Source organism: Lissotriton helveticus, chromosome 12, assembly GCF_964261635.1.
Source record: "Lissotriton helveticus chromosome 12, aLisHel1.1, whole genome shotgun sequence".
Classification (NCBI taxonomy): domain Eukaryota; kingdom Metazoa; phylum Chordata; class Amphibia; order Caudata; family Salamandridae; genus Lissotriton; species Lissotriton helveticus.
Window position 1 is genome coordinate 86,144,455 of NC_136073.1, and position 16,485 is coordinate 86,160,939.

General features: G+C 46.7%; 1 protein-coding gene across 1 annotated transcript in view; it reads right to left on the reverse strand.

Annotated features, from left to right (window-relative positions):
• Positions 1–14,688, reverse strand: part of LOC144797888 (extracellular calcium-sensing receptor-like) — a 108,575-nt gene extending 93,887 nt beyond the window's left edge. The window contains exons 1-2 of the mRNA XM_078668691.1: positions 14,546–14,688; positions 1,617–1,908 (exon numbers count right to left, since the gene is read on the reverse strand). Of these exons, the coding sequence (XP_078524817.1) occupies positions 1,617–1,908; positions 14,546–14,688 (435 nt within the window). The remainder of the gene's footprint in view (positions 1–1,616; positions 1,909–14,545) is intronic.
• Positions 14,689–16,485: the final 1,797 nt, after the last annotated feature.

The following is a 16,485-nucleotide window of genomic DNA, read 5'->3' on the forward strand; positions in this document are numbered from 1 at the left end:
GTTTTGCTTTCCCGCCCTAAGTGCGCCGGGTATTCCCACACGTGGGTACCGGCTCATTGTGCCACTGGATTCAAGTTAGCCTGGCTGATGTGGGCTGATGCCCCAAAACCGGACCCAGGGTGCTTGTTTCTGGTCCAGGGAGGACCTGGCTCGGCAGTTCAGGCTGGACTGTTCCCATGAGGCACAGGGTCAAGACTGACTTGCACATGGGTGGGTCTAACATGGAGTGGCATGGTGAGCCAAAGAACAATGGATTTAACCCTGATCTTTTGACGGGTGGTGAATGTTTGATTTGCTCTGCATTCTGTCCATCATCTGTGTGTCTTACGCTAGCTCACCCTAAGTGTGCCGGGTATGTCCAGACTTGGGTCTCATGCTCACCGTGCCACTGGATTCAAGCTAACCTGGCTGAGGTGGGGTGATGCTGCGAAACTGGTCCCAGGAGGTTGGTTTCTGGTCCAGGGAACACCTGGCTTTGCAGTTCTGGCTCAACTGTTCCCATGAGGCACAGGGTCAAGACAGATTTGCATATGGCTGGGTCTAAACTTGGGTGGCATGGTGAGCCAAAGACCAATGGATTTAACCCAGATCATTTGACTTGGGGTAAATGTTTGATTTGCTCTGCATTCTGTCCATCATCTGTGTGTCTTTTGCTTTTTCACCCAAAGTGCGCCGGGTATGCCCAGACGTGGGACGTGGGTCCGGGGCACACTGTGCCACTGGATTGAAGCAAGCCTGGCTGATGAGGTGTGATGTCCCAAAACCGGTCCCTAGATGCGTGTATTAGATTTTGGCCAATCCTGTTGTTGTTCGTCTACTAACTCTTTGTCATGATTGTTGGGTGAGCTACTAAAAGCTTGTGAAGGTCTTCAAACCCAGGTTTAGTGGTTTATTGACTAATCCCATGCTAATTCCACTGATGGATTTAAGCTAGCCTGGTTGAAGAGGGGTGATGCCCCAAAACCAGTCCCATGATGCTTGTTTCCGGTCCAGGGAGGATTTGGCTTGGCTGTTCGGACTGTACTGATCCCATGAGGCACAGGGTCAACACTGATTGGCATATGGATGGGTCTAAACTGGGGTGGCATGGTGGGCCAAAGAACAATTGATTTAGTCCAGGTCTTTTGACTGGGGGTGAATGCTTGATTTGCTCTGCATTCCGTCTATTATCTGTGTGTCTTCCTTTTTCTTGACCTAAGTGCGTCGAGTATGCCCAGATGTGGGTCTCGGGCTCACTGTGCCACTGGATTCAGGCTAGCCTGGCTGATGAGGGGTGATGCCCCAAAACCACTCCCAGGATACTTATTGCCTGTCCAGGAAGGACCTGGCTTGGCTGTTCAGGCTGGACTGTTCCCATGAGGTACAGGGTCAAGACTGATTTGCATATGGCTGGATCTAAACTTGGGTGGCATGGTGAGCCAAAGAACAATGGATTTAACCCCGATATTTTGACTGGGGGTGAATGTTTGATTTCCTCTGCATTCTGTCTATCATCTGTGTGTCTTTTAATTCCATGCTAAGGCTTTGGAGATTATGGAAGAACCAGGGAAATTAGATTCATCATATGACAAAAATATGGGTACCAAAAGAATGAAGAGATGGTTGCAATAACTTACCTGTGGATATCGGTACAGTCCTAATATTCGTGCCATGACCACTGAACTAGTAGATATTGCATCTCCGATGATGCCTGCAAGAGGGTGGCTTTTCCAGTGCTTGTAGTTAGGGATTGGTTCATCCTGCCCTGTAAGCATCCATAGTGACCCCTCAAGCAGTCGCTGCATTACCATGCAGGAGTCATGGATCTGGAAGCCCAGGGTGATGTTGGGCAAGAGATCAGGGTTTCTGTTAATCTCTTCAATAGTGAATACCATGGCCTGAAGCCACTGGAAAGTTTCAAATACAAACCTAGAATAGACAAAGTGATACAATGTGAAGTTAAATTTTTTTTGCCTGTTGACAAATACGTAACGTTTAACAATATGGTCTTCCATTTATTAGAGCAATGGAATACATGATAAGGCCCTGCTATTGCATCACTATGTTTACCTAAGACAACACTTCACCTGTGGCCTGATTCAGCTGTGTAATATTTTCTGTATATCACCTAACTGTGCTCCACTATACACTCTCTGTATGGACTATTCCCTCATTCTTTCAAAACCTATTGCCATTACTATATTGCAACCCAACCCGGCGCCATAAACATTTAGTTAAACTTTGAGAAGTACATATACAATAACACCCAGAGCACTCCAGAGTCTTTATAATGTCTTCAAATTTGAAGCAGGTTAATTTCTTGTCAATGATTCAACGGTCCAACTTTGTTTGCACATTAGAAGACAGCCGACACTTGTTGTGTCTTTAAACAACTTTTTCAAGGCTGAATAATATCTAACTGGCTGTAGTAAACAGGTCCACAAGGGTCGAGTAAGTAAGGTTGACAAGATGCCGGGACAACTGCATTGCTACATGATTGTTGACTATAGCAAGGGACCTTGATACGCCTGTGCTTGTCTTCAAAGCGAAGCTAGTACAGCTATGTGGAGCTTAAATTGTTAACTACAGCTAGGGATAATGATAAGTCCATATAATATATGTTGTACACCTCTATAGTGACATTGTGTCATTACCCTATTGAGCACTATTGACATTAATTTGTTGGACCTATGTATCTTTCCTAGGTCAAGTGCAGGATATCAATATACCACTACCATCAATTTTGTGTTCATACTTTGAGAAGCGTGCGCTCTTCTAATAGCTGTCTAGCGCACAGGTCTATAAATCAAGCACCAGTTCTGAAGTACCGTACAATGACTGGATTTAGATCTTGATACATCCATTGAGTTTCTACTGACTTCTGCTTCTTCGTCTTCAAGCTGATGTCAAGTGAAGTTTTTGGAGCTCACTGATGCTGGAATTATTTCAAATAACATATCACACTGACACTGAATCAAACAGACACCAGAAGAGAAGGAAATAGCCACAGCACAATAACAACTAGTGTGTGCAATGTTCCAAGCTGGCTGTTGCCAATATTGGTAAGTTTGTTTATTTAATCTAAAATTAACTAACTTCAAGAAAATATGATGTCAAAAAGCACCTCACACTCTGTCAATGCTTTTATCAAGACACACCATTACCTAAGTCCATTCATATGTCCAACTTGAGCACATACTGCTAATGTAAGGTCTGAATCAATAGAATCAAGACATTGTGACAATACTACAAATGTTATGCCATTTTAGATCTGTTATGCATTTTATGCTCCCTAAGAAACTTTAGTCCCCAAAGGAGTAGAAGCATATAATGGCAACATGACAATGAATTTAGCGTATTACAGCAGGTATTGGGGATGAGCAACAAGACTTGAAGTGATGGAAATGGATTAGAAGATGCTGGAGGAAATTAGATAAAATCCTACCCTGTAAAGAAATGCCTCTTTCTGCATGAATATCTCAAAGTCTTGGACTGATGTTGCTGGTTTGTCGACTCTGAAAGTGAACTGAGGTCTGCTAACCAGACTCAGGGTCATTGTTCCAGCCCCTTACAAAATGTGTGTTAAATTGGCTACCCACAATTGCATAAACGGACTTACCTATAAGTCCCTAGTATCTGGCACCAAGGTTACTCTGGGCATGTAATACAGAGTGTCCCCCCAGGGACGCAGCACTGGTTGTGCCACCCTATATGTGTAACAAAGTAAGAAATGGCTCCCTGCCTGCCATTTCAGTCTAGAAGAGCAGTTTCATACTGCTAGTTCAACTTTGCCTTTTAAACCAATGACAAAGCCCCCACTTCCCTTAACAATATATCTAAGACTCTCGTAAGGAAGGCCTATAGAGCCCTGTGTCAGGGAGCTGTGTATTAATAAGTAGGACATATACTTTTTATATGTCCTGACTGCAAACCTCCCAAATTGTCATTTTTGCTGTAGAAACATTAGTTGCCCCATTGGCTAATAGAGAGTTACTGGCTGACCACTGAATGGGACTATGAAAATGGGAACTAGAAGGTATCAAATTAATCATGGCATTAAACCTGTTTTAGTATCCATGTGAACTTTAATGTCACTTTTATAGAAAAGCAAATTTGTGTATGTTGCCAGCGTATCCAGTGGCCTCACACGGTTGCTGGGCACCAGCCAGCCCTCTGCCCCCCTCGGGAGTAGTGTGACTCCCAGGCTGAGGAACAATAGCAGTTTGCTACAGAGGGAGGTGTTACCTACCCCTGCAGGAAACCACTCAGTGTTTTCCCAAAAGGTGAGCGTCAAAAACAAATCCACCTTCGGTAAGCAAGAGGGAATCACACTCCTGAAGGGTTGCCCCTTTGTTCCCGTAGACAGGCTGGCGCAGGATCAGAGAGGCGAGGCCGAGGCCCAAACTGGTTTACCCATGGGCATTTATCCCATAGGTACCTACACCTCTAGGGTGGGCTACCATGCCCTAACATCCAAGGAAATGTCCCACCATCTTGGATGTGGATGCTGGGATTTCTAGAAGCTACACATAGCTGGAAGTCTGCACAGTGCAGGAGGGATCCTGGTAGCCTATTGACTAATGACCACATCATTCCCCAGGGCCCTTTATGGGCATAGATATGGCACTCCTGGCACCCTGAACCTCATATCACACCAGAACTTGAGAAAGAGCCAAAGAAGGACTGCCCTGCTGACCCCTGGATCTTGCAAGAAAGGCTACACTGTATGCTGGGCTGCACCTGTTTCACCTTGGGCTTACAAAGTGAGGACTGTGCCTGTGCCTCTGGCAACAGGCTTGAGTGAACAATTGTCACTCTAGAGCCCCAAGCCAAATAAATTACTCTATGGGTCAATTTACTGACCCCCTGGTACCAGTATTAGGGACATCAAAGCTGGAGGATCCCCATTTGGTACGTTGGTAGCCACATTCCCGAAATTGACAACCCGCCGCTGGGCACCCAGAGAGACCAATCCTTGATGGACGAAAGTTGTATGCCAGTATGTCTTGTGAGTCTGGGTTGTTCACCCCCTAAGGGACACAAGCCTGCATCAAAGGATATTGGTAGACCCCCTGTGCACAGAGACAGCAGCTGACCTTCTTCTGACTTAAAGACGGCTTCAAGGGACTTCAACCTCTCTTGCTAAAGTCACCCCACCTGATTCATGAACTGCACAGCACAAAGAGCATCCTGCATCCTAAACATGAGGACAACTCCATTCAAGTCTACAGCTGTTTTGATAAAAAAAAGTGTGGAAGTGGACTTGAGACTACTTTGTTAACCAGTTAAATGTACAAACACTCTTTAGAGGCCCCTTCTTCCTACTGGATTTAGTCACCTCACTTGGGCCGGAGTAGTCGAACACGACTCTTTCAAACGTTTGAAGTTTCTAAACTTTATGGTTACCAATGCTCATTTGTGCTCTTTATCTAACAAGCTGAGATTTATGTTTAAAATCTTTATCTCAGGAACCCTCTGCTGGATTTTGCTCATCTTAGTGTCTAAAAAATCATAAAAATATAATCAATTTTAATAAGTTGGTTTTCGATTTATTTTGTGTTGATTGACTTTTTGATTTTGTTGTTTGGTGTTTTAAAATGCTTTATACTAGTTTAAGTCTTGCTGTTCAGCGCTATGGCACCCAGGGTTGAGCTACAGGTTTTGCAAACAAGACTGACTGGATCCACGAAAGTTGTGCGAGTGAATTATCCTCTAAGGTTGCACAACCATACCATATAATACACCACAGTACTCAGATTCCCCAAGTAAAATTATTGGAAATGATGGTGAATCTTAACTGAGGGTATGCAAACATGACCTCTCAAGACCGCGCCGTGAGGGAAACGGCCTTTCTGCACTTACTGCCGCCATTCTGCACTTACCTGCCGCCGAGGCTGCCGTGAGGGAAACGGCTGACAACATCACTGCACCCCTTGCAGCGCCGTGAGGGCAACGGCCGACACTACATTTCCCAGGTGCCCCGGGGCTCACCGGCGCACCGGTGACGACAGAGGCAGCGCCCGGGGGCGCTATTAAACACGAGAGCGCCGAGCGCTCAGAGGGAGACCTCTCAAGACCGCGCCGTGAGGGAAACGGCCTTTCTGCACTTACTGCCGCCATTCTGCACTTACCTGCCGCCGAGGCTGCCGTGAGGGAAACGGCTGACAACATCACTGCACCCCTTGCAGCGCCGTGAGGGCAACTGCCGACACTACATTTCCCAGGTGCCCCGGGGCTCACCGGCGCACCGGTGACGACAGAGGCAGCGCCCGGGGGCGCTATTAAACACGAGTGCGCCGAGCGCTCAGAGGGAGACCTCTCAAGACCGGGCCGTGAGGGAAACGGCCTTTCTGCACTTACTGCAGCCATTCTGCACTTACCTGCCGCCAAGACTGCCGTGAGGGAAACGGCTGACAACATCACTGCACCCCTTGCAGCGCCGTGAGGGCAACGGCCGACACTACATTTCCCAGGTGCCCCGGGGCTCACCGGCGCACCGGTGACGACAGAGGCAGCGCCCGGGGGCGCTATTAAACACGAGAGCGCCGAGCGCTCAGAGGGAGACCTCTCAAGACCGCGCCGTGAGGGAAACGGCCTTTCTGCACTTACTGCCGCCATTCTGCACTTACCTGCCGCCGAGGCTGCCGTGAGGGAAACGGCTGACAACATCACTGCACCCCTTGCAGCGCCGTGAGGGCAACTGCCGACACTACATTTCCCAGGTGCCCCGGGGCTCACCGGCGCACCGGTGACGACAGAGGCAGCGCCCGGGGGCGCTATTAAACACGAGTGCGCCGAGCGCTCAGAGGGAGACCTCTCAAGACCGGGCCGTGAGGGAAACGGCCTTTCTGCACTTACTGCAGCCATTCTGCACTTACCTGCCGCCAAGACTGCCGTGAGGGAAACGGCTGACAACATCACTGCACCCCTTGCAGCGCCGTGAGGGCAACGGCCGACACTACATTTCCCAGGTGCCCCGGGGCTCACCGGCGCACCGGTGATGACAGAGGCAGCACCCGGGGGCGCTATTAAACACGAGTGCGCCGAGCGCTCAGAGGGAGACCTCTCAAGACCGCGCCGTGAGGGAAACGGCCTTTCTGCACTTACTGCCGCCATTCTGCACTTACCTGCCGCCGAGGCTGCCGTGAGGGAAACGGCTGACAACATCATTGCACCCCTTGCAGCGCCGTGAGGGCAACGGCCGACACTACATTTGCCAGGTGCCCCGGGGCTCACCGGCGCACCGGTGACGACAGAGGCAGCGCCCGGGGGCGCTAATAAACACGAGTACGCCTCCCGTCCCGCGAGGACGCGCGCGGGACGTGCCGGACGGAGCCCGGGCAGAGGGCGGGCCGTCTGAGGCCGTCCAAGGATGACCAGGGACGGGACGGGCAACCCCCCTAACAACATGGGTAAGCGCAAACTTGTTACACCGGTACTGGGCGAGGTTAAGGCCAAGGTTCCCAAATATACCACTAGTATAATTACTTATCTAACTACCAAAGAGGATGAGCTATCTACGCAGATTGCTGTTTCTGAACGTGCGCTATGTCTGGAAATGTCACCTGTGGGTTCAGTTAACACTAGCACGACTCCTATCAGTTGTTTACCACTGGAGCCGAGGGTCATTATTGAATCATGTAGACCCAGTAGGGCCCAGTCTCCTACAGTTCTTCCCTCACCTGAACTGCCAGCTACAGTCATACCTCCCGCATCTGTGGGTTTGGTCATTACAGAAAACATGACAAGTCCTCAGCCTGGGGAACAGCGTGCTACCTATATCACTGAGGAGGGGCTGTCGTCCTTACTGGAAAAACTTTTTTCTGAGAGACTTGAATCAGCCCTAGTCCAGATTGCCACGGACATAACGGAGACTTTGAAGGATTGTGTTAAAGACCTGTTGAAAAAATGCGATCGCATTAATGTTTTACAAAATAACCAGGTACTTTTACCGCCTCCATCTATACCGATTTGCCCTCTAGCTCCTCAGGCTTCCGTACCTGTTGTAAATGACCCCCCGTCTAATATTGTAACTAATTTGCCGGCTGAAAATCCTGTGTATAACAAAGGGAAAGTTGTAAATGGTAAATACATGCCCATTCTGCAACCAGTGACTAAACCAGTTTCTTCGGAAGGGCAACAAGGGTTGCAGGGAACACGGGTACGTGGAGTGCCCCCGGTACATTTACCTCCAGATGCAACGCCTTTTGTTGCAATTCTGGTAAATGTGCCTAAACTTACTGATGGGGAAGAGGAACAGCATGAAACCCTCCTTAACAACATTAAAAAATGGTGCAATGCAAACTGTACGGGTGAGGGTGATATCGCAGCCAATATATTGACGGGTAGAAGGGTAAACTGGGTGGGAAAAACTAAGAAATGTGTCGCAGGGGACTGTGTTATAGTAAACTTTAAATCACGCAATGTCACTAGCCGCCTATTTTGGGATGCCTCCCCCTTGGATCCCGCTGGTAAGGGTGTGCGCGCCATGCCCTTGGGTTTTTTCTACCCACCTGCATACACGACAACTGGCAGTGGATATGGCAGGGCGCAGCCTAACAATATGAATGCCAGGGTAGAGTGTAGAAATACTACCCCGCCGCAAGGGAATGATTGGGTAACAAAGAAATCCAGGAGGGGCGGATCGGCTATTTCTGTAAGAAATATGAACACAGGAGACAGACGACAACAAGAAAGACATGTTACTGAAAGCCCGCATCCCAACCTGATACTGGCAAACAGTTTTACCCCCTGGTGGGCTTAGAAGATAATGACTGACAACCAACATCTACTCAGCCAGCGTCTTTAGCTCCAATAGGGGAGGGGGAACTTATTCCATGTCAGTTCCTTAGTTGGAATGTGGCAGGCACAAGAGCCAAAAGACTAGATCCCACATGGATAGACTTTCTAACCAGTAATCATGTAATTGCACTCCAAGAAACATGGGATACCTCACCAACTTTCTGGATGGATGGCTTTTTAAGCTTTACTATACCAGCGATACCGAGTAGTGCAGGAAGAGCTAAAGGTGGGCTAGTTCTGCTTTTTTCTCTTAAACTGGCAGGGACGTTTAAGCAAATAGATTCTGATTCCCCAAATATTTTAATTATAGAGTGGACTATTTCACCAGGTCGTGTCCTAGTGGTTACAAATTTGTATAACTCATGGGTCAGACAAACAGACACAGCCCACGTGGATCACCTGGAAAACGTCCTTAACGACTACAGTCATAAAACACGCACTAATTTCGAACTTATAATTTTAGGCGATTTTAACACACATAAATGTGTTTTAAAATGTAACTTAGGCAATTTGGAGGGTCAGACTGACCATGGTAACCTACATTTTGTTCACACCAAAGTGGGGGAGGCGCTTGAATTCTTTCTTGCCAGCCTCAACATGTTCGAACCCCACAGTACAGGTAGTGGTGAACCATTGCCCACTTACAAAGGCTCAGAAAGTGGGTCCGTGATAGATTTTATTTTTATTTCTCAGGGTTTAACCTCTAAGGTGACAAAATACGAGGTAATTGCCTCCCCACATAGTGACCACAACCCAGTTTTGGCTCAGATTCGCTGGAGTGACTTATGGAGCAAACACCTGGGTTCTCCTAGGGCTTGCACATCGACGGTGCCCAGTGACCAGGGCAGACGACTTAAGTGGGGCAAGGTGGTCCAGGAAACCTTTATGGTTTCCCTGCTTCCAAAGATAGAGGAACCCATGTGTATCTGTCTAGACCAAAATGCCACCAATAGCGAAATTATTTTAGCTTTTAATTTTATTTGCTCACAAACAGCTAAAGAACTAACAGCTCCCCAATCCCGATTGCCATTCAAGCCTCATAAATGGTTTGACAGTAACTGTTCTAGAGCCCATAGAGACCTGATAACTGCACTTAAAACAAAGCCGAGTGATAAAACTTTCATTGCCAAATTAAGACGGGAGTATAAGCTGGTTATCAAAACAAGGAAAAACACAATTAAAAATAATGCCTGGAATGATTTACTTGATGTGGATGTTCTACGCAATAGTAGAAGATTCTGGGACATTATAAATGACCAATTCTTCTCGGGAGAGATCAACACAATCTCTGATTGCATTATCAGTGATGAGAAATGGGTTGACCACTTTAAAAATGTATATGGCAGTAATGACACTCTGGATGAAAATGGCATGGGGTTAGGTACGGGGCCTTCGGTAGTAGAATTTAACGAGGAGGAGGTGTACAAGGCAATAATGGACTCCACCAAAAATAAAGCTCCTGGCCCAGATGGAGTCCCGGTAGACTTTTTTAGATATGCCCCAACCACCTGGTCCAAAGTCCTCACCAATGTGTTTAGGGCGACAAATGATGGATGTTTCCCAGAAACTTGGACAACATCTGTCATAGTGCCCATTTTTAAAAAAGGAGATAGGGAGGATCCGGGATGCTACCGACCAATTTCTTTAATAGACTCTGCCTTTAAGATCCTGGGCAGAGTACTATTGACTAAATTGAGAGCAAACCTGGAGCTTTCTGGGGGCCTCACAGAGATACAATACGGTTTTAGGGAGAAACGGGGAACCCTAGAGCAATGCTCAAACCTACATCTACTAATATCCAAGTATACAGTGGCCGGGGAGGGTTCACTATATTTAGCCTTTATGGACCTCACCTCGGCCTTCGACTTGGTTAATAGGAGCAAGCTCTGGGCTATACTCCGTGAGCTCGGCATTGAGGATTCCTTGGTGGCCCTCATAGCAAGTTTGCACCAGGGGCTCTTTGCGAAGGTTCGGGTTACCAGGGAAGGGCGATGCTCAGACAGCTTCAGATCAAAGAAAGGGGTTCGCCAAGGTTGCATCTTGGCCCCTCTTCTATTTACTATTTATATAAATGACCTAGGGAAGTCTTTGTTAACAGGCAATGCAGATGTCCCGCGGGTAGGTGGGAAGCAGATTCCGGCACTCCTTTATGCGGATGATGCTGTTCTCATCGCCCGTACGGGCATTGGTCTACAGATCCTTTTGGAGCTTTTTGGCTCCTTTATGGCTAACCTAGACTTAAAAATCAATGTAACCAAATCACACACAATGATTGTGGGCCCACAGAAAAATAAATCACATACAAAAACCTTTACTTGTAAGGGTGAGGTTCTCTCCAGGGTCCCTGTTTTCCCATATTTAGGGGTCCTGTTTGATGAGAAAGGCTCTTGGGTTCCGCAGATTAAGGCCAAGAACATTTCTTTAGCTCGGTCCACAGCAGCCCTGATGGCCTTCACGAAAAGATTAGGGGCTAAACCAATGGAGGCTGTGTTAAAAGTTTATAAAAGTAAATGCGTTTCCATTGCTTCATATGGTGCAGCTTTGTGGGGATATGCCAACTTGGATAGTATGCAGAGGGTTGAAAACAAGCTTATTAGAAGAATCTTATCGGTCCCAAATTCTACACCTACCTACTCCATACATGAAGAAGTTGGCCAACCCTATATTACAGATGGACTGAAATTGGCCCCTTTACTCTTCTGGGCCAATACCTGGTTAAACACGGAGTTGTCTTTAAACCACATAATTCTTAAAGATGTGATTGCAAGGGAGGGGGCAATGAAAATATTATGGTTGAAATACATAAAGTCATCATTCACTGCCCTCGGGAGACCAGACCTATACACAACACCTTCAAACATTAGGAAAACGGACATTGCATGGATTAAGAAAGAATTCCAGGGGAGGACACGGTTAGAGAGAGAGGAGTTTGAAGTCAACAAACCATTAGTAAGAGCACATTTGGTCTTGTCCTCTTCCCCCTCTATGGAACCATACCTGCAATTTGTTACTAAACCCTTGCATAGATTTTTATTAACCAGATTTAGAATGAACCTGATTCACTACTCACTAGGCTGTTTCCCTGTGTGGGGAAAACCAGAGCATGCACCACCCTGTGAGTGTGACCAGTTCTCTAATCAGGATACTCTCCACTTTATGTTTTTCTGTGGGTTTTACAATTTGGAGAGGGGAAAATATCTAATACCTCTCCTGAAAACTATGGGCTTTATACAAGTGAGACCAGCCTTGCTTTTTCTTCAACGGTTACCAGATGCACATGTCACTTTCTGTGTTGCAAGTTTTCTAACAGCCGCTTATAGAGGAAAAAACAAAAGAATCCCTAGAACTGTATTATTTTAAATTAAAAGCGAACCAATATATCAATTTTAATTTTTTTTTCATACATTATGGTGTTTAATTAAGTGACTTTTTTAAGGATGCTGTGTAAAATAAATGTATTGTGGGTATTTTTAAAACGTTTTAAATGTATGTATTATTCTTGCCTTTTATGATTTTAACAAAAATCGAATAAAGTGTATTTTGACTGACTGACTGACCTTTATTAAGGACTTACCTGTCTGGGGTGTTTCAGACTTTTCCTCCATTCATGTACTTGTGAAATTATATCTCACAAACTGGTAATAATCCCTTAGGAAAGCCAATATTTCCTTGCAAGTGCTTAAATGGGTGTGGCGTTTTCTCACAAGTTCAACATAGTGGCCCTGATTCACAAAGAGCGTCAGAACTCATGGTGGAGGCAGCGCAGACTTGGGGGATTCTCCGCAATCTGGGCAGAATCTCTGTAATGAGTATTCTCATTGCGAGGTTTCCGCCCTGAGTGCAGAGAGTCCCCCACGACTGTGGGGTCTAATCCATGAGTGCCAAGCCCCTTTGTGAATCAGGGCCTGTATTTCTTAAAACTTTGATACTGAATGAGTGTTGGTGATATTTTTTTACAACAACTCAGGAGCAAACAAGTGCATATTTTATTCATGCTGAGCTCTGTGCAAAATGTGTATTGTAATCATAGTATCTTTAAAAATTACAAGAAGCTTCTGACAAAATAAGTTTTCACAATATTAAGAGGACAACCTAATTTCCTTGTTCGCATTGAACTTTGCAATTCGAATTGAATGTATCTCTAATCATTCTTTTGCTTTCAATTACTTTCCATATCTTGTTTCGCAATTCATTTCCAGATCGATCCGATAGGACTAAGACACACGAAAAGTGGTTCGAAAGGCCCTAATGAAGCCCTATAGGGGATGAAACGCATTGGCTGGGTCAGTTTTAAGTGTCATGGAATTGGATACCTATTAAAAAGAACTTTATGGAAAAAGACACCAACGTCTGGCAACTCATTGAAAAGTTAAATATGGAAAGTAATTGAAAACAAAAGAGTGATTTCAGATAAATGCAATTCGAATTGGAAAGTTCAAAGTGACCAAGAAAATTAGGTTGCCTTCCTAATATTGTGAAAACACTTACCAAGGATTGAGTTTTGTGGGCAATCAGAACTCAAGCAGTGGGCATAGGACAACTATAATATTGAGATATTTGAACGGTGCTGTCCAGAAACACCACTGCTGGCTATCTTCTGACAATACATTTTTTAAACTTTGCATAGCTCTACTCGAGTCAGCTGGAGGCGTGTTTACTCTTATGTGAAATGGGCATTGTCATTCTGCTGAGAGCCGATCATTGCAGTGACTCCTTGTCTTGGAATGAAGCGACCTGTGAGCTACCAAACATGAGGCGAATTGCAATATTTCTTTCAAGTGGCACTTTTTGATGGAATTGTTCTAGGGCTCCATAAAGCCATAATTTCCGCAGCACGGTTTTCAAAAGTAATAAAGTTCCCAAGTTCACTATTGACTTTTGCTGAAGATTTTACCCCTCACACAAAAGTAGAGTTTGCAGAATGTTTCCCCTCCACAATAAATACTTTGAATGAGAGTTTTCACATGGGAGGTTCTTTTTCTTTATGTTAACCAACTTTATGAAGTTGTTTTTAAAAAAAATCCATGATGTTGATGAAAGCCAACTTAACAGTCCTATTTATTTCTGACCGGCAGATTCTGCTTGCCTGCATAGTTTCCGAACAAGATTTCATTTGCAGTTCTTCTAAATCACCACAAATCTGGTCTGCAGCACATCTAGGGAATTCTTGCTCTGGACTCCCTACTTTTATGTGGTTACATGTCTCTTCTGGGAAGTTGGACCTACCTGTTCCTTATACTACGACCCACACCGGGTTCTGCTAATGTACCTCTACTCCCTTTCTTCACCAGCAGTCACGGTTGCAATTCAAAGTGGTTTAAATAGCAATTCCCTAACCATGTTAGATGGACTGAGAGACATTGGACCTGAAATAGTCTTGCTGAGGAAGTGCCACTTTCTTGCATCCCTTGGGTGCACATCTTTGTCAGAAAGCAAGGTGAGAGAATTCCAGTGAATTGCTGCCTCCAGATGAAACAATCTTCAACAATGCAGTGTCATGGACTGGAAATGATTTGTTGATCCTCAGCACACAGTCCTGAGGAGACATGTTCTCTATGTGTGACGTAATAAGGAATCGAGCTACTCCATTTTGCACTCACTGAATACATTTGGGTTATAATTCTTTGTGGACCAAATCCTAGACATTTGTACAGCTTAAATTGCCCTGAATTATCTGTAATTCTAATACAGGTAAAATTGCAATACTAATATTTTTAAATTGTATTTATTTTACTAATTTTGTGGCAAACGCAGGCATACTTACGTTTGACATGTGGTGACTGCAGGCTCCTGGCTGAAGTTGAGAGGCTCGTACTCCCTGGCATCATGGATGGCGAAGACTCCACCGACAAGTATGTCTCCATCCCTTGAGAAACCGCTGACAGTAGCTCTTTGAAGCTTACACATGGGGGCTGTAAGCTGGGCCACACTCCAAGACATCAGCAGGTAGATCATCCAGTACAATACTGTACTCTGGCAGAGTTGAATGTGTGGAGACAGCCTCAATGGCCGAAAGCAGCGGGTCTGAGGACATGCTGCGCCCATCCAACACCCGTAGAATGCGGTCTGAGTCCCGCTCTTCACTGGCCGGCACCGCAGATGGTCTGCAGAAATGTATCTGGATTTCTCTAAATTCATCAAGAAATAGAAGAGTTACATTGCAATAAAGAGATGACATATTGGAAATGGGTGTAAACAACAAGAAAGTAAAGGACTTCCTGCTAATGTTATGAGGAATAGAGGGCAAGGAAGGGACTGTAGCCTACTAAATTGTGTGGGGAAATTGATAATGACGTGTATTTCCAGCTCATGACACCAAGCAGACCAGTGCCAACTATGCACATGGCTTGAGGTTTGCCACTCCGTCACATCACCTTAATCGCAAATTGTCTCAGCTGCAGTTCATTGGCAATGAAGAGTCACTCTACAAGCCTTTGTGTGTGTCCATCTTGCCTATCCTTAAATAATTGTGCTTTTACAGACGGAATGGAGGGGGGGGCCTGAATAGGGAATGACCCTTGGAGCGTGCTGTAATTTCAGTAGGGGTGTAGACTACAGATCTCTATGCATGCTGAGGCACAGTGATCTAAATGCATAGCGACCCTTGACCCTGCTTGCAGGTCAGGCCGCCCCCATACCGCACAGCTCCGCCTGTGTGCTTCTGCCTCCTAGCCAGCTGCTGCCACCTCGGGAGTTCGCCGCTGGTATCCCTGCTCTGTGCCTGCTTCTCGTTCTGCCCTCTGCGCTCCAGTTTTGTTCCTGATTTTTTCTTTTTCGTTTTCATTCTCATTTATCTTCATTTTACTGTGCCATCTGTTGTTTTTCATTGCATTGTATTGTTGCCCTGCATTGCCTCCCCGTCCCGCTCTTCCCGCCGCTATCCCCCTGCGGCCCTGCCCCCCCACGCTCCTATTCGCCACCCCGCTCCCACCTCCCAGCTGCCCCTCCCTCCCACATCCCCTTATATGGCGGCCGCTCGTAGCGGGTGCGCCGCTGGCACGCCAAAGGTGCGCCAAAGGCAAGCCCGTCTGTGCCTGTCCGTGCCTGGGCCGCGCCCAGCACCAGAACCCCTGGACCCCGAAGCCACCACAACACCAGACTGCACTACGACCCCTGCACCCTCCAAGCACTCAACCCTGGACAAGATCACTCCTGCTACCAGGCCACCCCGAAGCGCACCCAAGGGCCCTTCACCTGCCAGAACTGTAGCTTCACCAGCATCCCGCCCGCCAAACCATCAGCAAGAGAACCCAACCACCTCCAATGCATCCTCCTCAACACCTGCTCTGTCCGCAAGCACGCCATCGAACTCTGTGTCACAACCAACACCAACGACACCCTCACCATCGCCGAGCACATGCACTTCCAGATCCACACCGACCCCAACACCACCCTCAGAGGAACACTCGTCTACAGACCACCCGGACCCCGACCACAATTCAGCGACTCCATTGCTGACCTCATCAGTACGCACGCCCTCACCTTCACGGATTACATCCTCCTCGGGGACCTGAACTTCCACCTCGAGAACAACAACGATGCCAACTCCACCACCCTGATGGACAACCTCGCAACCTCGGACTCAAACAACTCGTGACGACACCCACCCACGCTGCTGGACACACACTGGACCCCATCTTCTCCGCAAGTCCCCACGTTTCCTTCAATCACACCACCAAACACCACTGGACAGACCACAGATGC